A 22,003-nucleotide genomic window follows, 5' to 3' on the forward strand; every position below is an offset into this window, starting at 1 on the left:
ATTATTTAATTCTTATCTTATCTTATATAATACAGACGTTACTTCAAAAAAGAAGAAGATTACGTCCTACGCGTCATGCATTTAGTCATGCATATTAACCAATGACTTAAATTCTGCCAAGTCACTGGTTTTCCTGGCTAGCTCAGGCAACCCATTCCATGCTCTAATAGCACTAGGGAAGAAGGAGTATTTGTACAAATTTGTCCTAGCATATGGGACGAGGAATGTGCCTTTATCTTTGTGTCTTTCAGAGTATTTTATTAAATTTTGTATTTGAAGATTATGGTTCAGTGTTTTATGTATTATTGCTACTTTACTTTTGAGCCTTCTGTCCTGAAGGCTTTCTAAATTTAGTGATTTTACTAAAGGTGTTACTCTAGTCAAATGTGAATATTCGTTTGTTATGAATCACACTGCTCTATTTTGTGTCTGTTCTAGTTTCTTAATGTTTTCTTGAGTTGAGGGGTCCCAAACAGAGGATGCATATTCTATTATTGGCCTAACCAAGGTTAAATAACATTTTAGTTTTATGTTCTTATTTGATTTATAGAAATTTCTTTTAATAAATCCTAATGCTTTGTTTGATTTTTTTGTAGTTTCATCAATATGTGGATTCCATGATAGTTTTTCATTTATTATAACACCTAGGTATTTTGCGTTTTTAGTCTGTGTTACTGGTTTGCCATGAATAAGATAAGTGGAATTAATTTGTTTTAGTTTTTTTTGTTACTCTTAACAACTGACATTTTTCTGGGTGGAAAGACATGCTCCAATTTGATTCCCATTTCTGTAATTCATCTAATTCTCTTTGTAAAATATCTGTGTCTTGTGTTGTTTTTATTGTTCTATATATTATGCAATCGTCTGCAAATAATCTGACTTTTGTTCCTGAAGTAATGCAATTTGGTAAATCATTTATGTAAATTAAAAATAGTAGTGGACCCAAGACTGTTCCTTGAGGTACACCTGAGTTTACTGTTATCGTTGTTGATTTAGAGCCATTTATTATTACAGTTTGTTCTCTCCCTATCAGAAAGTCTTTAATCCACTGATGCAGTGGACCATTAATGCCGAAATATTTTAATTTTTTAAGCAAACTATGGTGGTGAACTTTGTCAAAAGCCTTAGAAAAATCTAGTAAGATAGCATCTATTTGTTCACTATTATCTAAACCTTTTGAAAAATCATCAATTAGTCCTATTAGTTGTGTTTCACATGATCTATATTTCCTAAAGCCATGTTGGTATGGTGTGAGGACATTATGTTTGTCTAAGTGGTTTATGATGTTGCTACATATTATGTGTTCTAGGATTTTACATGTGATGCTAGTAAGTGATACTGGTCTGTAGTTTCCTGGGTCAGATTTTTCTCCTTTTTTAAATAGGGGGGTGACATTAGCTTCTTTCCAGTCCTTTGGTACTCTGCCCTGGTTAAGTGAAGCCTGAAAGTATTTTGAACACTGGGGCTAGCTCATTACTTAGTTCTTTGAGTAATCTAGCTGGAATACCATCAGGTCCAGAAGCTTTATTTGGTTTGGTGTTGGCTAATAGTTTTTGAATTCCATTTTCTTGTACTACTATATCTTCTATGTTGTCTACTTGGTTCAAATTCAGTAATATGTCTTTGTCTCCTGGGGCTGAGAATGCTGATGCAAAGTATTTGTTTAGAATGTTTGCTTTAGTTTCATTATCATTATGTATTATGTTATGTTCATCTTTTAATGGCGCTACGCCTGTTGTTTCCATTTTCTTAGACTTAATGTATGACCATAGGTTTTTGTTGTTATCTTTAGATATTACATTGTTTATGTATTCACTCTGCAGCTGTCTGCTTACTTTTTGGGTTAAGTGTTTAATTTTTATATACTTTTTGTAAACTCTTTCTGCATTAGTTTCTTTAAATTTTCTATATAGGTTTTCCTTCTGTTTACAAAGCTTCTTTAGTCTATTATTAAACCAGCATTTATTTATTTTGTTTCATGTGTATTTAGTTGGTATATGATTTTCTATAATGCTTTTAAGATGGTTTTTAATGAAATTCCAGAGGTCATCGACTGGTTGGTTAATGTCTTTTTCTAATAAGAATGTTTGTTGAAAGTTTAATGCAGCTTGGTGTAGTTGTGTTAGGTTACATTTATTCCAGAGTAAGATTTTTCTTTTGGGTTTTGTATTGGCTACTGCTTTTATCTGACTGTGTATTTTTATGATCTCATGGTCTGATAGACCAGGGATAATATCATAATCAACTACTAATCCAGGTCTGTTGGTTAAGAAGAGATCTAATGTGTTGTTTAATCTAGTTGGCTTTTTAATGATTTGATCTAAACTTAGGTTGTGTAAAGTTTCTATGAAAAGCTCATTTATGTCCTTGTACTGGTATACAAAAACTTGTTGATTTTTTAGCGGCCCCGCTATTAGTTTTGTGTTGTCTGTCTGTCTCTTTTAAATCTCAAAAACTAGAAAAGATATTGAGAAATCTATTATGATATTTCTAGATCTTTCAAAGTTCTGCTGCAGCGAGTACTTTTTTCTTTTCTAAAAGTGAAAGTTTTGAACGTGGACGGCCATGCTTTTACGTTCCTCTTTTCGGCTTTCACGACTGACTTTGATAAACATAATTCGTCTTGTCTAATGATATATGTCTCACAAATGTCAATTGACGTTAAATGGCCCATTTCCTTAGACGGCGAATGCCTGAGCTGGAAAAGATTTTCCTATTTGCAACATTTTCTTGGTATGTTATTCGTAGGATCCATCTCAGCCATCACTGCTCCGCCTCTTTTCAACCTTCCACGTCTTGAAGCGTAAGTGGCGGTTGGGACAATGATTGTATTGAGTAAGTTGATTAAATCTCCAGGCTAATTGATTTGTTTGTTCAGATAGACCATACTTTTTGAAAGTCGGCTCCTGATTACTAATCTGACATGCAACACCATGATATGTATCTCCATCGCCTGAGATAACACTGCTGAAATAGGTTAACTTTTCTATTTGTTAAAGAACTGTATGACCAATGTTGATTGTGTTATGGGTAAGCTACAAGAAAGAGCAATGGAGTAAGATACACCCTAATCTCATATCAGTCTCCACGTTGAAGAAATCCACCTTCTGTAGTGACACAACAACTTGATTTGCTTTAGACATGGCGCTGAATCTGGACAAATTGTTGCGAGATGCCTTATTTTCTTGCTATTTTCCAGATTGATTCCGATGGACGCTAACAAACTTTTTTTTTTTAAATCTTCTAAAGATCAACATTCTTTGATGGTATTTCAGGATTTGCTCAACGATGTATTACAGAATGTAAACCTGTTCTCTGCCTTCATTTGCTAGTATACACTAGTATAATTAAAAACCTTTTCCGTACCTTTACCTATCCTTTAGCCTGTTGGGGCACCATGCAAGATTCTTCGACCGTCTTTCTCCATTCCTCTCTGTCTTTTGCCTCTTTCAATGGCAGGCCCGTCCGTTCTTTGATGTTGTCCTCCCATCGCTTTCTCTGTCTGCCTCTTCTTCTTTTTCCTGTTAGTGTTGCCTGAAAGAAGGTCATTGCGAGCCACAAAGACCTTGTATTATGGCCATAGATTTTTAGCTTGCGTTTTGTTTTGTTTTTTTACGATAGTTAGCAAATCATCCATCATGGGGTCTAATCGCTGCAGTAATTCAAATCTCTTGGTTTGTGATGCCTTCTTTGAATGTGATACCTAGGATCCTCCTCTCTAGCTCTGCAGTCAGCGTCGAAGATTCACAAGCATATAAAAATGTGACCATGAACATCTATCTGATTTTGGTCCCTATGGCTAAGCCTTTGTCTTTCCATATTATTTTAAGTTTTGAAAGGGCTGCTGTGGACTGTGCAATTAGGACCAGTAGTTCAGGTTTCGTTCTGAGACATAGCTCTGAGGTATTTGAAGCTGCTAACACTAGTCAGCTTTTCACCTCCATTACTGATGCCCCTTTAAAAGCTCTGTTGGCTATCGGTCCTTATTGCCCTCGAGAGCATCTTCCATTATCCTTTCAAGGAAGATATTGAAAAGTGTTGGTGAAAGTAGGCAGCCTTGTCTTACTCCAACTGTGATTTTGAACCAATATCCAATATTATTGTTTAAGTATACCGCACTGGTGGCATCCTTGTAGAAGTTCTGGATAACTTTAATTATGTTTTCATTTATGTTGTACTTTTCCATTGTCGCGCAGAGTGCCCCATGCTAAACTCGATCGAAAGCTTTCTTGAAATCAATAAAGACATGGAAAAGATTATTTTGATGCCGGAGGTATTTTTCACAAAATTTTCGGAGGGTAAGAATTTGTTCTGTTGTGCTGCGACCTTGTCTAAAACCAGCTTGTTCTTCTGATATAATTTTGTCTGCGATCGGTTTTAGTTGATATAATATCATTTGTAACAGAATTCTGCTGGGATAGGTTTCTCAATTTTATAATTTTAGGCCTAATTTATGTAATAACTTTTGATAAAATGTCAAAAACATCCACATCGTAAAATAGAATCAAAAACCATTTTCGTATGTAACCAAATCAATGAATTAGCATAATAGTTTTATTGTTCAACATAAAGAAGCAAAATAAACCAGTGTTATTTGGTATTTTAGAGGGAGATTATCATATCCTTTTCCTTGAGAAGGGGGGGGGGTGACACCCCAAGCTTACTGCACCGGGTGACACCGAACCTATTGACGCCAGTGGTCCAGCTAATGATTTTCACAAATAGATCTAGTGTTGCACAAAATGTTCCTGAACTGTTAGATCTATTTGTCTAGTGAATCGGTTAAGGTCTGAAAAGGGTAATTTTTTTTTAAAAGTGTGTTTAAGATAATACATTTCCATATTGAAGTTAGTTTTAAGATTATTGTATTTCTACAATACCTCTATTCAACTCGTAACTTTGTAGTGGGCAAAACCCTGAATATTTGTGTTACACAAATAACAAACTAGTGTTTAAGAGGGAAGACATATTAGAAACTCCATTTATTACGTAAACACAGGCGGTGTTGCACTGACGCGCTAGTGTGCAAATGTACATACAATACTGTAATAACTTAAGTGAGGCAACTCAACGAGGCACATATATGTTTATTTATAGGACATCACTGTTACACAAGATGACATCTTCTCTTAGCACAGTCACTTCGTCTCGGCTCTCAACTTGGGCGGAAATCGTTCTTCTCTTAATGTCAACATCCTTTTCTAGTCTGGTTACTAGAAGTGCGCACCTCTGCACTAGCCTGGATGGTGGTGCGCACGGCAGAGTCATAACAATACCATTATGTTACACGGATCTCGAAAATGATTTTTCTAGAAATTTGGTCGTTGCTGTGTATCATTGATTAGGAATAGAATTAGATTTACTAAACTAATTTGTTGGTCAAAATGGGAAAATCTGGACCTGGTTTAACCATTATAATTTAAACAGGGCCGGTCCTACAGATTGCGGGGCCCTATGCGAAATGGATTGCGCTGGGCCCAGCCTGGGTAGGTATAAGTATAATAAGTGAAATTAAGATTTTTCTAAGTACAAAATCACTGTCACATTAACATTACGAGCCATCTACAGTAGAAAGTAGTTTTCAAACAAAAAAGCCGATAATATTCAGATCGCAAAATATCGCTTTTGTTTCGTTATTTAGATGTCGATATAGATTTAGAAATATATATTTCTATGCCAGTGACTATTAAACCTCTTATTTTGGTTAAAATTCACCTTATTATTACATTTTATTATTAAAGCTGAAAATGCCGTTTTTTTTGTTTTTTTCATCGCGGGTAGGATTAGAGTTTCCCATATTGAAAGACACCCCGAAATGACAATTTTGTTTTTTTAAGGAAATTCGCATGATTTTCAGCACATTTGAATAATTTCAAGAGATTTTCATGACTTTTTCGTGCAGCCTATTTTGCAATTTCAGGAGAATTCGAGGAACCCTTAATAATAAATTAAAATGGTTAAATTTAATAATTTACAGTTAGAATTCGCGCTTGGTCTATGAAAGTGCGGAGCCCACTTCGGCCGCATAGGCTGCAGACAGGCCTCAGGGCCGGTCTTTATTAGGCCACTGCAACCTGTGCGGTTGCAGTGGGCCCCGCGCCTTCAAAGGCCCCGCGCTAATTGTAAGTGTAAATTATTAAATTAAACCATTATAACTTATATATAATAACAGAGTTTCCACGGCCTCCTGATTTTCAGGAAATATCCTAAAAAGGCAAAATGTACGAAAAAAGTCCTAAAAATCTCCTGAAATTTTTAAAATATCATAAAAAATTGACAATATTGTCATTTTTGGGGTGCCAATAAATAAAAATAGCATTGTGAGCTTTCAATTAATAAAAATGTATTGCAAAAACTAAAGTATTTTCTTACTAAAATAATCTTAATTTTGACATTATGCTTATCCCTACCCAGACTATATAGGCCCCACGCAATCCGTTCCGCATAGGGCCCAGCAATTGCTAGGGCCGGCCCTGGCTATAGTGGCCTAAGACCGGCTCTGAATTTAAAACAAGATCTATATTAAAGTTTCCCTTTAAGACATTGACTTCTATGGGGCAAATGATATGTACAGACCACTGCAAAGAGGATAATGTCATGTGGCTAGCACACAGACCAACCAACTTTACTTTTGCCCAACTTATGTCAGGGTGGCCTACCCATTAGAGATGGGTTGACTCAGACAGAGGCACCCACCCTAACAAGATCCCGAAATTAAAAATCAGTCTTCACCAGGATTCTTCTTCTTATACAATACAGACGTTACTTCAAAAAAGAAGAAGATTACGTCCTACGCGTCATGCATTTAGTCATGCATATTAACCAATGACTTAAATTCTGCCAAGTCACTGGTTTTCCTGGCTAGCTCAGGCAACCCATTCCATGCTCTAATAGCACTAGGGAAGAAGGAGTATTTGTACACATTTGTCCTAGCATTCGAATCCAAGACCCCCAATAAAGAAGCCGGGCCTATTAACCAATTATAAAAAGACTAAATTTTTATTATCTAAGTCTTACAGTCAATAGTTAATACCGTAGTACCGCAGATCACAAGATTGCTAGAGATAGAATCTAACCTAGATATCTAGTTCTTGTTCTCGATTTTAAAAATATAGTCAACTAGCCTGGCATTACCCGCGGCCTGCGGGTCTAAGTTTGTGTTTACTAATGTAGTGGATTGGATTTAGATGTATGTTAAACTTAGCTAATGATCCTTTCACGTTATTTCTCTTTCGCTACGAAAATAAAATTAGTTTTGCGAAAATGGGTTTACCCGAAGCCGATATTTTCATTTCTATTAAAAACGGAAAGAGCGATAGCTTTGTTAAATGAATGGGATTATAAAGTGAACAATTAAACGAAATAATTTTTAGTACGCGATTCATGAATGAATATAGATCTAGGCCTATCTCAACCCGGCTTCGCAGCTTTCGTAAACGAATGCAGTCTATTAAAAATGCTTTAGAAAACCAAATTTGAATGTTTATTTGATCAAAATATGAAATGAATGGACTATAATTAGTATGTTCATGTGTTAAAGTATAAAACTATCTGTGCTAAGAGAAGTTTTATCATCTCTGAATTGAATCAGAGTTTTAGTTCTAGGGATGGGAATCAATATAAAGTAAACAATTAAACGAATTAATTTTAGTAGGTGATTCATTACGGGCAATTTCTTTTTTTTTTAGGGTTACAATACATACACTAAGGTCTAAGTTGGTACCTAAGAAACATTCCTGCCAAGTTTTATCAAGATTGGTCAAGCGGTTTTGATGTCTATAAGTAACATACATACACCTCACATTCTACTTTATAGTATAGATATATTTTTTTGTAAGTTAAACCGTCCCCAAATAAAAAAATAAAAATTTGACCTAGACTCTAGTTCCCGAATACGGTGTGCCTAAAAAAGCCCTAATATAAGAATCTACTATATAGTCCTATCGGTGAAACTCGATCAAGTGGCTGTTGGCCTACTTTTTGCCAGCTAGGAAAATTTCTTTTAAAAAAAAAATTCCCGATAGACTGTCTCAGTCAGACTGTCTATAGACTTTAGATCTATTTATAGTCAAATCTTAACAAGAAACGGGAAAAACAGTGTTTAATTTTTAAATTTAAAGCTATATAATGTAGATCTTTAAATATCTTAGTTACCCCATTGAATATCGATCAGAATCTAATCTACTCGTCTCTTATTTAGTCTAGTCAGTCATGTTTATACTATAGTAGAGTCTAGATCTATATACTAGATCTATATACTAATTAGACTAATATAATGACTAGATTTAGATCTATAATATAGTCTTTTTCATTTTTAATCTTGAATCTAGACTATGTATTCTGGACTCTAGTCTCTAGTATTCTAGATTCTAGAGGTAGGTTTATTTTAGATTTGATCTAGATCTATAGTATATCTAGTTTTAAATATGTTTGATAAATTAGCTAGTCTAGTACTCTAGTCAGTCTAGATCTAGAATCTAGATCTATATTCTAATAATAATTATAATATTTATAATGGCATATTTGATGAATAGACTAGTGATGCCTAAACTACGGCCCGTATATATTATATACCATATATTATAAATTTAGAAATAGCTAAATTGCCTAAATACAAGTAACAATTTATATTATATATTTATATATATATATATATATATATATATATATATATATATATATATATATATATATATTTCTTAGATACAATCATTTAATTAGATCTAGTTTGATTTTAAAATAATTTTAGGTAAAGAGTAGGCTACTCAAGATGCTTTTCTTCATTACAAATGTGCTTCTCTACATTGGCGTTATAGGTAATATAAAAATTATACACTTGATATATATATAGTTTTATTCCCTTTCAAGCTTAGAGATTCTTGGGAAAATTAAAGTTTAGTTAGTTTTTTTTATTCTAAAATTAATGAGGGTGTTTATATATATATTTTAAAAATAAGTATGGTTTGAGTGGAAAAAAAAGCTTTTTATGACCTTTGTCCACTTGATGGCTTTCTCTTTCTTATCTTATCTTATATAATACAGACGTTACTTCAAAAAAGAAGATGATTACGTCCTACATGTCATGCATCTAGTCATGCATATTTACCAATGGCTTAAATTCTGCCAAGTCACTGGTTTTCCTGACTGGCTAAGGCAACTGATTCCATGCTCTAATAGCACTAGGAAAGAAGGAGTATTCATACACATTTCTCCTAGCTTATGGCACGATGAATGTGCCTTTATCTTTGTGTCTTTCTGAGTATTTTATTAGGTTGTGTTTATTAGATTTTGTTTTCTCTATGCATTTTATTTCTTAATTCCATCTCATAATGTGTTATTATTAATTAAATCATACCAACTCAGTTTGTAATGTAAATAAATTTGTGATACAGAAGATTAATTGTGTAGTTTTCTCATTTGTTTTTTTCAGCATTCCCCAATAAGTCCTTAACTATATATAAATTGGATTCGGTTGAAGGCATTGACTGTCAACCATGGTCTCTCAATGTCAGAGAAAATAAACACTTGTGCTGGGGTGGAGATGTGAGTTTTGAAAAGTATTCAAAAGACATAGGGAGAGCTTTGCACATGAAAATCACTTTAGCTGATTCTAACAAAAGCCAATTGGTGAGTAAATAAGTGAAAAACAATTGTGCATAAAAAAAAAACTTAAAACATGTTAATATTTTGCTAGACTTTACTGTAACTAAAATAAGGATATTTAGATGAATCTTTTTCAATATATTTTCCATTATATTTTGTTACTATTTGTTTTGTGAAATAAGGTGTTCAATTCTAATGATTTTGCATTAATTCTACCATCTTCTGAATGCTCTTGAAACCAATGTGTAGGTAATCATCCTGTTTAATTTAAAAAATTTGGGTATATTTCAGTTATCCCTCATTGATTTTGAAGAGTGTGGGAAACAACTAGTAAAGACACAAGTATGTGCATATATGTGTTCTAACACTGGATACAAGTCTTTCAACTATAATTGTGCAAAAGCATTTAACAGCTCTGATAATGAATCTATAATTAGTGTCCAGATCCATGACAAGGATGGTGGTATTGTAGAAGAAAATTTACTGAAGTTGCCATCATTCAGCAAAGAAGAAAGTAAGAGTTCTATAATGACAATTTAATATTTTTATTATAGGTTGAAATTTATACTTTTTTGTTTGTTTGTTTGTTAAATAGTTTTTAAATTTTGAGATGAAAAGTAATATAATATAAAAATGTATTTAAATAAACTGTAGACATATTCCTTATAATAGAGTCTGAATGAGCTTAACTAATTATGCCTGGATATAGGAATATATTAATTCAAAGCTATTGCTTAAGAATTTGACATAAATTCATGTCACTGATTTTCAAGGAGCAATAATACATTTTGAATGAAATTTTTTTTGTTTGTTTTACAACATATTCAAAGAGGCCATTTAAGAGAGAATTTGTTAAACCTAAAAAAAATGTATGTAATATGTAACATCTTTTTTGAAGTAACGTCTGTATTATATAAGATATTTCCATTGGTTGTAGTTGCTTTATAAAGCCATAAAAATGTACATTAGCAACATAGTTAAAAATCTCTTTTGATTGTGACCTCAATGATACATATAAATTATAATGAACCAATTTAAATATTGTCAATATCAATAGAAAGTAAGAAACTTCTGTAATTGAATGTGTTATAGTACAATAATCTTGAAAGAGTGTCTGCTAACACATTAATTTTTTCTGCTAATGTCTATTGCTAATTAATAATCGGTTTACAATATACTCCAAGTTAAATGAGAAAATGTAATGGGAAAGGGTCTGTTAGAACATTGAATGATTTTACTGAAAGGTATTTCATATAGCAAGTTATAGCCCAGACTATGGGTTAACTTTCTCAATTATAAAATATCTCTTTTTTCTTCATGTGACTGTCACCTAGCCTTTAGTCTGTTGAACTGTTAGGATACCCCACAAGATCTGTCAAGTTTCTCCAAATCAATTATATACATGTAGAATACTGGATTCAATGTCCCATTGTGCTCTTGCATTAGATAAGGTCTAACTGCTTCTGTAGATGTGTCTGCTGCAAGATGAAATGTCTTATTCTTCTCAAGTGAATTGAGCTAGAAGTGTCTTTACTTCAGCCTAGTTTTTTTCAGCTCTGTTAAATTTTTATTTTGTTTGACCTTTCTTTCTTACATTTGCTAACTTTGATTTAAGTGCATTGTAGTGGAGTATGAAGCATCAGTAAAAGTTGCATATTCCTATATTGCCTCTGAGTTGTATATTTAATATAATCACTTGAATGTTCTAAATTCTTATATAAAGTTGTGGTTGACTTTGTAGTCTAAAATGTTCTTCTTGCATTACAAATTCTATTTTTCTGGGTTTGAAATTGAAACCATGTTTTATCAGTTCATGAAAGATTTTAAGACCTTGGAAGTGCGCTAAGTGCACTTTCCAAGATTTATGGACAATACAGATATCATCAATGTATGAAACTTTATCCTTTTTTGTTTACATAGTTGATGAATTGCTCTTTCAAAAAGTGTTATAAAATTGACCAATCAACATGGCATGTAGTTAAATTTGAAAAGACCAAATGGATAAATAAAGATGCTCCTTGAGCATTTCATAATCACCACATCAACTGTGGCATATAAAAGTATGAGAATTTAATTTACAAAACATTATAAAGTTTTGTGTAAACTTTTTTACTTAAAAAAAAAGGGAAGTAGAAAGAATATTTTTGTTCTACACTGGTTAACTCTAAACTTTTCAATTCCAGAGATAAACAATAGCTATTACTCTGATTAATAGTAAACAAGTAAACAAATTATTCTAAAATACTTTAATAGTTAGACCTATTAGTACTCAGTTCTAAGTTATCTTTTGACATCATTCTGATTTTTTTTGTTTTTATAATAAAATTGTTTTTTATTATTGTGATATATAAAATAAAAACTATTTTATTTCCTAGCATCATCAAAACTAGCTTCAGATTTATCAAGTGGGACACCAGGAAAAACTGAACCAGGTGAATTATGTTTTAACAAATATTTAGATCCATGTAATGATGTATAATTTTTTTTATTGGAACTCCATGATAGTAGTCTTAAAACTTGTATATGATGACAGTCCAATTATATATTGGCCTCCTTCAGTCATAGAACGACTATGGTTCATCTTGAACACTCTTTCATATGGCTGTGGAGCCCTATTTTGGAGAGACACTCCTGTCCGTATATATTGCAGGTCAAGGTGTTTTTCGCAATGGTGGTTGAGGAGCCGGACATTTTCTGTGTGGCATGCTTTACTTCAAGAGCTGAGGCCCATGTTTTCTCGCTGTCCATAGCTTTCTTGTTCACCGTCTCTCTCCAACTAGTGCGGTCTAAGGCTATGTCTTCCCAGTGGTCAATATTAATGTTCACTGATTTTAAATTCCGCTTTATCACATCCACTTAACAGAGGTGGGTGCTGAGAGTTTTTCTTGAGTCAGATGCGAGTTGCCCATATAGAATGATTTTCAGGATGCGACAGTCATAAAGCTGTCTTTAGTTTGTTTTATAGTTTACATTTATTTTTTTATTTTTTTTTGTGTAACATTATTTTTTTTTTAATAGCAACTTCAACCCCTGACTCAAGGAGGACATCAGAACAAACTATAGGCCTACCAGGTGAAATAATGTTTTTCAATACTTAAGATCTATGTGCTGAGCTTGGTACTTAATTAGAACCCTGTGAGACTGAGTTCCTTTCACTTTTTTGTGATTTTAATTATTTCTAAACAAAATATTAGTCCATAAAATTAGTTACCTTTGTGTCAGCAAAGAATTCTAATGCTATTACTGAAAAAAAATGTTTTAAAAATTTTGTATCTAAAATTGTTTGCAAAACAAAATATTTTAAAAGTCATTTCTTATTAATGTGTATATTTGTAAACTTGATAGCTCAATAACCATTAAATCAAAATGTCGTGTTTGCATACATCTGTATAACGTAAAAGTGGGCAACCAGCGGCTCTCCTGCCTTCTATTAGATCGCCATACAGGATGTCCTGTGGAAGTCGACCTACTGGCATTTTACTAACGTGGCCAAGCCAGCCAAGGCCTCTGCTGCTGATAACAGAGCGGATGTCCTGGCATCCTGCTCTTTGTAGCACTTCCTCATTGGTTATCTTATCTTGCCACCTTATTTTAAAGATCCGCCTTAGGCATCGGAGGTGGAAGACATTCAGCTTTTTTTCCTGCCTTGAGTAGGTTGACCATGTTTCACTTCCGTACAGCAAGGTGCTCAACACACAGGTCCGGTAGACTAGGGCTTTAGTACTGCTAGTCAGCAATATGTCTTTATCCAGTAGAGTGTTGTTGGATATATATATATTGTAATGTCACAATTAGGAATTAGTTGTTTGTTTCGGAAATAGGGGAAGTTTTGACCTAAAGACAATGATGTGACTAGTAAAAACAAGACTAGGTTTTTAGGAGAGGATAGCAAAATATCAGCTGATGTAAACAGGCTACTTTTAGGATGCCTTAGAGACAGGAAGCTTGTTATGAATGTTGAAAGTTAGCTGGCATTCGACGGTTCCCTTCATTACTAATAAACTTCATGTTTGACATTCAGTATCAGCATCAACTAAGTTGTATTGATTGTTCAGCCTTTTGCTAGTGTTATTAACTTTGTTGAGTGTTACCTTCTTTTGGTTTACCTGCATTAGACACCACTGAACACTATAGATATATAGATAAATACAGTGCTTTTTTTGTAAAAAAAAAAAAAAAATAGCTGCCGGTACTCAGTAATGGATTGCCTAACTTACTAATAAACTTTAAAATACAAGAAAAGCAATAGTTTTTTCACACACTAAAAGGTGTACCTGTGTGTACCGTCACAAAAAAAGCACTGAATATATATATATAAAAATTTAAAAAAAAATACCTTCTTAATGATTTGTGAAGGCAACTCTTAATGACACACTATTGTTTACAAACAGGATGGCTTCCTAGTCATGCAGTATAAGCTACAGCATGTCATCATTGTCCTGAGTTCAAATCCTTGTCACTGTCATCCCTTGCCGCCTATAATAATCAGAAACATATAAAAGAAACATTTAGGATAATATTAACTTTTTCTAAAATATTACAGTATAAATCATACATTCAATTATAGCAGTCTGTTTAATGCTTTAAAATATAAAAACAAGCAGAAATGAAGCTTAATTACATTAACAGTGCTCAGAATAAGATTAAGATGGTATTATCAGAGTCTAGTTTAAAAAATCTACATCTTGAAAGAGATTTTAAACATCCCTTTGTTGTTTCAGTTAATATCAAAATTATTTCTACCTTGATACTTCATATATATTCAATGTACACACTTTATGTCTCACTAGATGTATTCACTTAACTGATTTGAATTTGTAAGTAATTGTTTGTTGTTTTTTACTTACAGCTTTTGTTATTGGTGTTCTTATTGGTGTTCTTGCTTGTGTTTTCATTGCTCTTATTGCTGCATTGGCATTTTCTATTTGGTAATTTGAAGGCATACTATAAAATTATATATAAATGTAGATATTCATGGTACATAAACGTTAAATCTAAAATGTTTCCTAATATTTTTTTATATACATATTTTTACAAATAAAAATGATTCATGTGTTATTGATACTTGAACAATTTTTTTATCTTTTACAGGTTGAACCGCAAGCGGGTGAGTTTACATTCCGATGGTTTTATTTGGGTGTGTGTTGTGATGGTTAACATAGTTTGACTTCAGAAATAGATGACTGAAGACTTTGAGCCTAGCTAAACAAAACAGCTCATTTTTTTAAATTTCAACAAAATTTAGTCATTTAGTCATTTTTTAGTCATTTAGTCAAAGAGCTAAGAATTAGATCAATCATTACCACATCCATTTCTTACATTAAAAATCCTTATTCATCAGTTTCTGAGTGCGTCTAAGCTATGTAGTACATTTTATTACTAATGGAGTCAGCAATTATAGGTGATAATGCTAAATACTTAAATAAGCTCTATAATACTTTCAGTATATCTAAACACAACCTAATCCTTTTTCTATCACATATGCTTTTGTGAAACAGAGAAAAATTATTTGGCTATACTGTAATACATTTAATGTATTTGTTACAAGATATCCCTTTTGGTTAGTCATACCGACTAATGTTGCCAAGATTACTGCTAGATGGCTCTAAATTTGTCACTGTCATCAGTGCTTATGCTCCCATGCTGCAGACAGTACTTGACACCAAGAAAAATTCCACTGTCATCTGAGGAGAGTCCTGCAAAGGATGGACACTGCTATTAAATTCATTATCATTGGTGATTTGAAATCTTTGGTGGGAAATTACTACAATGCTTGGCTGAGTTCCCTAAGCAGACATGGTATTGGCTGCTGTATTGATAATGGCAGACTTCTGTTGGAACTCTGCTCTGAAGCAAAACTTGCAATCACCAATATTGATTTTTTTAGTGAAGAATATGTAAGAAATGAGTTATGCAGATCATACTAAACAATTGAAAATTACCAAACCAATTTATCAACTTCTATAATGTTAAGGTTAACAAAATTAAAACATTTCTTTGATTTTCAATTTCAGAGCAAGAAAATAAAAAAGCTGAAGAAACAACTCCATAGGTAACAAAAACAAAAAAGATTAAGATATCCCTCTCTTATTACATATATTATGGGTATTTTTGGGTTGTTTTTTTTTCCATGCAGAAAGAATGTTTAGAATTTATGTTAAAATATGATAGGTTTGATAAAACATTGATAGTGTTTTAAATGAGCCTTGGTTGTGTGACTGGCCCACATGTTTTGTTTTTTAGTTTTCACTTTCTAAGTATATTGGTTTTCTTATTTACTGTAAAAGTTTGTTTTATTTTCTACTTGCTTAATTAAGCTTTTGTTCTTTTGTTTTTTATATAATAAAAATACTAAATAATTATACTTTGTAATTTCTAGTGAAAGGGAGACTAAAGATGTCAAGCCTCAAGATGGAAAAAAAGAGGTATTTTATTTATCTAGTTTTCTCTCTTGTATTATGTTTATGTTTATTTATTTGCTGTTTTTGAAATCTGGTTGTCAGGGTGTGATGCATTCGAAAGTTTGTGTAATTGTTCTAAATGTTGTCTCTCATTCTCTTTATGTAATAGTCGCAATTCTGTTATTGTGTGGTTTTTCATTTGTAGTGATTCTTAGTGTAGATCTTAACACTCTAAATTTACAGTGAGTCCACTTTGATAGAACACAAATCTAATGAAATAATTTGATTATTGATTAGTTTAGTAGCATAAATTTCAATGGCCAAATAAATAGGAACATTGAGTTCTTTTAATATAATAATACTACACAATTGCAAAACCTATTTATTTTTAGCTCACCTTGGATTTTCAAAGTTATTTTTGCTATACTTTAAGATTTTTAAGGGTTATTACAAAAATAAAAAACACAGCTCATCAATACTTTCTTTATTTTGTACACTCCAAAATTTATTTGTAGTTTTTTTTTTCTTTGCCATCTATGAACACCTCTAATACAGGCATATTTTAAAGACATATTGGATATATTTATTCTTTTTATACATATTTTGTTTTATTATTTTGGTATACTAACTTCATATTTGTTTCAGTTGGAAGAAGAGCTAGGTGCTATACAAGTCTCCCAAGAGAGGTAAGATGTTGAAAAGTATTTTTTTTTTTATGACAGTCGACTTATGCAGGATGGAAAAACAGGTACAGGCCAAAGTGGTCTAGAAAATCATAGCTGGTATTTTTCTCTTAAGTTCATCCATCTATTTTATGTCAAATGTCTCAGTGCTGTTGAGTATCTTATTCTTGTATGCACTATCCGTAATTTCATTTTGATATTAGGCCATTGTACTGATGCTCCACTGTAAAAGTTTGTTTTATTTTCTACTTGCTTAATTAAGCTTTTGTTCTTTTGTTTTTTATATAATAAGAATACTAAATAATTATACTTTGTAATTTCTATATTTCTAGTGAAAGGGAGACTAAAGATGTCAAGCCTCAAAATGGAAAAAAAGAGGTATTTTATTTATCTAGTTTTCTCTCTTGTATTATGTTTATGTTTATTTATTTGCTGCTTTTGAAATCTGGTTGTCAGGGTGTGATGCATTCGAAAGTTTGTGTAATTGTTTTAAATGTTGTCTCTCATTATATTTATGTAATAGTCGCAATTCTGTTATTGTGTGGTTTTTCATTTGTAGTGATTCTTAATGTAGATCTTTACACTCTAAATTTACAGTGAGCCCACTTTGATAGAACACAAATCTAATTAAATAATTTGATTATTGATTAGTTCAGTAGCATAAATTTCAATGGTCAAATAAATAGGAACATTGAGTTCTTTTAATATAATAATACTACACAATTGCAAAACCTATTTATTTTTAGCTCACCATGGATTTTCATAGTTATTTTTGCTACACTAAGATTTTTAAGGGTTATTACAAAAATACAAAACATAGCTCATCAATACTTTATTTTGTACACTCCAAAATTTATTTATAGTTTTTTTTTTTCTTTGCCATCTATGAACACCTCTAATACAGGCATATTTTAAAGACATATTGGATATATTTATTCTTTCTATACATATTTTGTTTTATTATTTTGGTATACTAACTTCATATTTGTTTCAGTTGGAAGAAGAGCTAGGTGCTATACAAGTCTCCCAAGAGAGGTAAGATGTTGAAAAGTGTTTTTTTTTTTTTATGACAGTGGATTTATGCAGGAAGGAAAAACAGGTACAGGCCAAAGTGGTCTAGAAAATCATAGCTGGTATTTTTCTCTTAAGTTCATCCATCTCTTTTATGTCAAATGTCTCAGTGCTGTTGAGTATCTCATTCTTGTATGCACTATCCTTAATTTCATTTTGATATCAGGCCATTGTACTGATGCTCCACAGATGGATGTAAAGCATTTAGGATATGAGGCACTGTTTTAATGTTACTTTCACTTCATCTATGCATCTTTTGTTTTGCCTACTTCTTTTCATGTATTCTGTGGCTTTTGTGGTGAGGCTGGTTAATTGTTTAGTATTCTTTTTTGGTGGCCAAACCAGTAAATTTTTTGTTGGTCTGTAAATTTGTTTGTCATAAGAAATGGTCTTTGATTTTGAAGATTAAGGATGAGCGCAGTATCCTAAGGGACAACACAACACAGATGAGAGCCATATCTGGACAGAGCTTTTTGCCTGGTGTCTATTTTAAGTTTTCTATTTATCGCCTGTGCCTATTTTCTATAAGAGCTTTAATTTGGGTCTCAAATGTCTCTTTCAGAGGCATGCCTTCTGTTTTCCTCTATGCTAGTTAGTGCGAAATGCTGCCTGATTTGATCTTTATAATGCTTTCCAATGTGATCTAGTTTTCATTTCACAACTTGCTATATTCTGCTCTGGTTTGGTGTTTAAAAGTATCAAGCCATAGTCAGAACTTTGTCTTGCTTGTGGCTAGACATATTCATTGATAAAGTATAAAGCATGAGACATGCATCTCCAGGATTTTGATCTTAATTTTGTAGTTCTTTGATAGTGTACACTAGTTATAAGTAGAAGAAAATAAATGAATTTTGTTGCACTTAATTGTTTACAATTGATGAAGGCATCTTAAAAGAATAAACAGTGTTTGTCTTCAGAATTTTCATGCATATTATTTACTCAGATAAGAGACAAGACTTTTTTAAAACTCTCATATCAAAGTAGCCTTTTAACTCTTTCTCTCCATAATTATTTACCACATTCTAGTGGAATCAACATTGGTAACGTTAGGAGAGAAAGAGTTAAAATAATTTGAGACATGAAGATAAAACACACACACACAAAATATGGTACATACCTTGATAAATATAAAATATAGAGATGTTTGTGCCTGTATGTGTGTGAGGTTGGTTATATTAGCTTGTTAGTGCTATAAAGTCATAATTAAAATGTTTGTTCTCATATTTTCTTTATTGTTTAGACTTTTTAAACTTTGCATGTTGTTCTTCATACAGAAAAGTGAAACAAATGTCAAGACATTCAGAAGCCGTGCAAAAGCTTACTCAAGCAAGCGATAATGATACAGAGTCTGATGGTATCTGTTCACCTTTGCTTGCAATACGAGGAACCCAATTATCACCTGATATCAACACTCCAACAAGAAATGAAGACATTGAGACCATAATTGATATTCATAAGCAGAGTTAAATGACTACTATATGCCTTTTCTTACTGTGCTGTTTAAAATGAGAGCAGCTGCTTTGTAAATAAATTTGAACTTAAGTAATCTGCTATATTGGAAAACACTATGCAAGAGAAGGTTTTGGTTAGATAATCTCTGTTTTCTTTTCTTTAGTTATGAATTGGTGCTATGACTGGACAGGTGTTTTTTTTTTTTTTTTTTTTTAATGGTGCTCTTTAGAATGTTTCTTTGTTATGTTTTTATTTGTTTATGTTTTTATTATAAAAATAGGATTGAGCTGATGTGTAAAACTGTCCCAGCACCAATGAAAATGATTTTGGCTTCTGACAGAAATAAGAAGACAGCTCATCACTGTAAATTCAATACTGCTTCACTGTACTTCATTCATTTACTGTTAACACTCTAATTGTAGTCTGCATATACATTGACAGCTTTTCTTTTATTGTATTTTTTAACATTTTAGTTTTTTCATTTTACTGATTACTAAATATAGTGTTACTATTCAGCATTCTGATGGTGAGAATCCCTGTCAGTCTAAGCCTTATTACAGGTGAAGTTACATTCTACTCTTGTAAATTCTTATCTGATCTATACGCACAACTAAAACGTATCAAAATTAGTTAGTTTTCATTGTTTTACTATTACAATTTTTGTTATTATATTTGAGGTATTTAATATTTTAAAAAGTTTAAATAATTCAGTTCAAAAAATTAATCTGAATACTACCTTTTTTTTTTTTAAGAAAAGTTTTATGGGTTGATGCCAAGGTGTACATATGTATTATAACACAAAAAAAAAGATAACTGCCAAATATGTCGCTGCTATTAGTTTTATGTGGTCTGTCTGTCCATCTGTCTGGTTTAGATCTCAAATGCTAGAAAAGATTTTGAAAATCTGATATCAAGATTTTTTTTTTACATCATTGAAAATCTGGTGCAATGGCTACTTTTTTTTTCTGAAAGCAAAACTATGCAAGCTGTTTTTTCATAAATTATATTTATTTTTTTACACATGCAAACAGTTTTTCTTTTTTTTCTAAAATAATGTTATTAAAATTACTAAATTAGGTATTTTCTGTCATATAAGCTATTACATTTTAAGAGTTAGAATGCATTTAGTATGTATTAATAATTCTAATATAATCTAAAAAAAATAATAAGCAGTGTTTCATATTGCTTTTTTTAGATCATGTATAATTTTTGTGATGTCTTGTATGAAGGAACTGTTGAATCTTTCTTATTTTAATGGGTTTCATTTGATTTATTCTATCTTGTTTCTAGCATGTCAGAAATTAAACAGTTCTCCTTTATTTTAAAAATGTTTATTAGTAAGACATACATCTATTCATCTAATCACTGCTAATAAAAATAATGAGGTTGATCCTGATGATTAACACTAAAATAAAGCAAAGAAGCTAAAATGATTTGAAACATAAACAAAAAAAACACCTGCTAGTTTATGATTCTAACATCACAAGAGAGATACAAGACACCCATCACACAAACTCTTTTTATTCCCTTGGCAATTGAATCATTTAATAAAATCAAAGTTTCTGAGGTAAATTTCACATGTAATGTTTAAGAGATGGGAGTTCCCGGTTTCGAATCCTGGGATTTTTTTATTTCGGGATCTTTGGGCGTCTCTGAGTCCACCCAGCTCTAATGGATACCTGACAATGGTTGGGGAAAAGTAAAGGCGGTTGGACGTTGTGCTGGCCACATGACACTGTGCTCGTTAACTGTTGGCCACAGAAACAGATGACCTTAACATCATCTGCCCTATAGACCACAAGGTCTGAAAGGGGAACTTTTTTTATGAGTCTACCCAAATCAAATAGAATCTGACATTAAGCAGTTGGTCACTGTACTGACCACATGACACCTTCATTAACTGTTTGCCATAGAAACGGATGACCTGTAGATAGGAAGGTCTGATACATTAATTTTTTCTTCTTTCTAATGTTTAATTTCTAATTTTATATATATATATATATATATAAAATAGTGCAATAATCTATAATTCATTTGCTCTTAAAATGTTGCTATGTGTTATGCACAATTGTAATACAAATTTTCCTTGAGGTATGGATGAGTAAGATTATTATTATTATTATGTTTTTTATCATTGAATGACTAAGAATATTATTATTATATTTTTTATTATTGAATGAGTAAGATTATTATTTTTTTTTTATTATTATTGAATGAGTAAGGTTATTATTATTATAATTATTTTTTATCATTTACACCATTCTTTTGTTTAACTCAAATAAACATAAGAAGTATTTTTTATAGAACTCATTGTTTTTGTTTATAAGTTTCTATTTCATTTCCTAATGAGTAAATTCATGATCAAATGTCTTGTTGTACAGCTAAGGTAAGCAACTCAACAAAAGAGAAACAAGAATAGTGTTGATGTTTATTTACATGATGAAAGGATTACCAAAAAAAATACACATAGTCTGCCTTCAAAAAGAGATTACTAAGGCCCAATAAGCTGCTCTACACTGTCTCAGATCACTTATAAAAAACTGTGTGCTGCACACAATATAAACACTGGTGCAGGAGATATAACTGTATGATAGTATGTAAGGCATTGCTAGATGCCTTCAATTGCTAACTTTAAGAAGAGATTAAAATTGTACTATTGGCCAGTAGGACAGTACATCTTAAAGAAAAAATTCAAAGATAATGGCAAAAGAAGACAAGGAAGACTAAAGCAAAAGATATAGAACAGGACGAAATTGTGAGAGTAGTAGCAGTGGAGAATAAATGATCACATGA

The 22,003-nt window shown here is 31.9% G+C and overlaps 1 protein-coding gene across 4 annotated transcripts; it reads left to right on the plus strand.

The window, feature by feature from the left end:
• Positions 1-8,089: 8,089 nt before the first annotated feature.
• LOC106074032 (uncharacterized) lies at positions 8,090-21,516 on the plus strand. Of its 4 annotated transcripts, XM_056009738.1 has the most exons (15): positions 8,109-8,204; positions 8,331-8,375; positions 8,750-8,816; positions 9,431-9,627; positions 9,895-10,117; positions 11,979-12,035; positions 12,622-12,675; positions 14,453-14,531; positions 14,695-14,710; positions 15,618-15,655; positions 15,983-16,028; positions 16,650-16,690; positions 17,020-17,065; positions 17,682-17,722; positions 19,033-21,516. In XM_056009738.1, exons 3-15 carry the CDS (start codon positions 8,771-8,773, stop codon positions 19,223-19,225), a joined length of 1,077 nt encoding a protein of 358 aa, XP_055865713.1. In that variant the 5' UTR covers positions 8,109-8,204; positions 8,331-8,375; positions 8,750-8,770; the 3' UTR covers positions 19,226-21,516. The 4 variants fall into 4 exon arrangements, with proteins under 4 accessions (XP_055865714.1, XP_055865713.1, XP_055865715.1 ...); XM_056009739.1 differs by lacking the exon at positions 8,331-8,375 and having other exon boundaries at positions 8,090-8,204; XM_056009737.1 differs by having other exon boundaries at positions 8,129-8,375.
• Positions 21,517-22,003: the final 487 nt, after the last annotated feature.

Source organism: Biomphalaria glabrata, chromosome 14 (assembly GCF_947242115.1).
Source record: "Biomphalaria glabrata chromosome 14, xgBioGlab47.1, whole genome shotgun sequence".
Taxonomy (NCBI): domain Eukaryota; kingdom Metazoa; phylum Mollusca; class Gastropoda; family Planorbidae; genus Biomphalaria; species Biomphalaria glabrata.

Bases quoted from the DNA above. Each gene is read 5' to 3' on its own strand.
- LOC106074032 (XM_056009739.1), top strand. From the start codon at position 8,771: ATGCTTTTCTTCATTACAAATGTGCTTCTCTACATTGGCGTTATAG. The intron at 12,676-14,452 runs GTGAAATAATGT...TTTTACTTACAG, and splicing joins ACAAACTATAGGCCTACCAG to CTTTTGTTATTGGTGTTCTT. The intron at 15,656-15,982 runs GTAACAAAAACA...TGTAATTTCTAG, and splicing joins CTGAAGAAACAACTCCATAG to TGAAAGGGAGACTAAAGATG.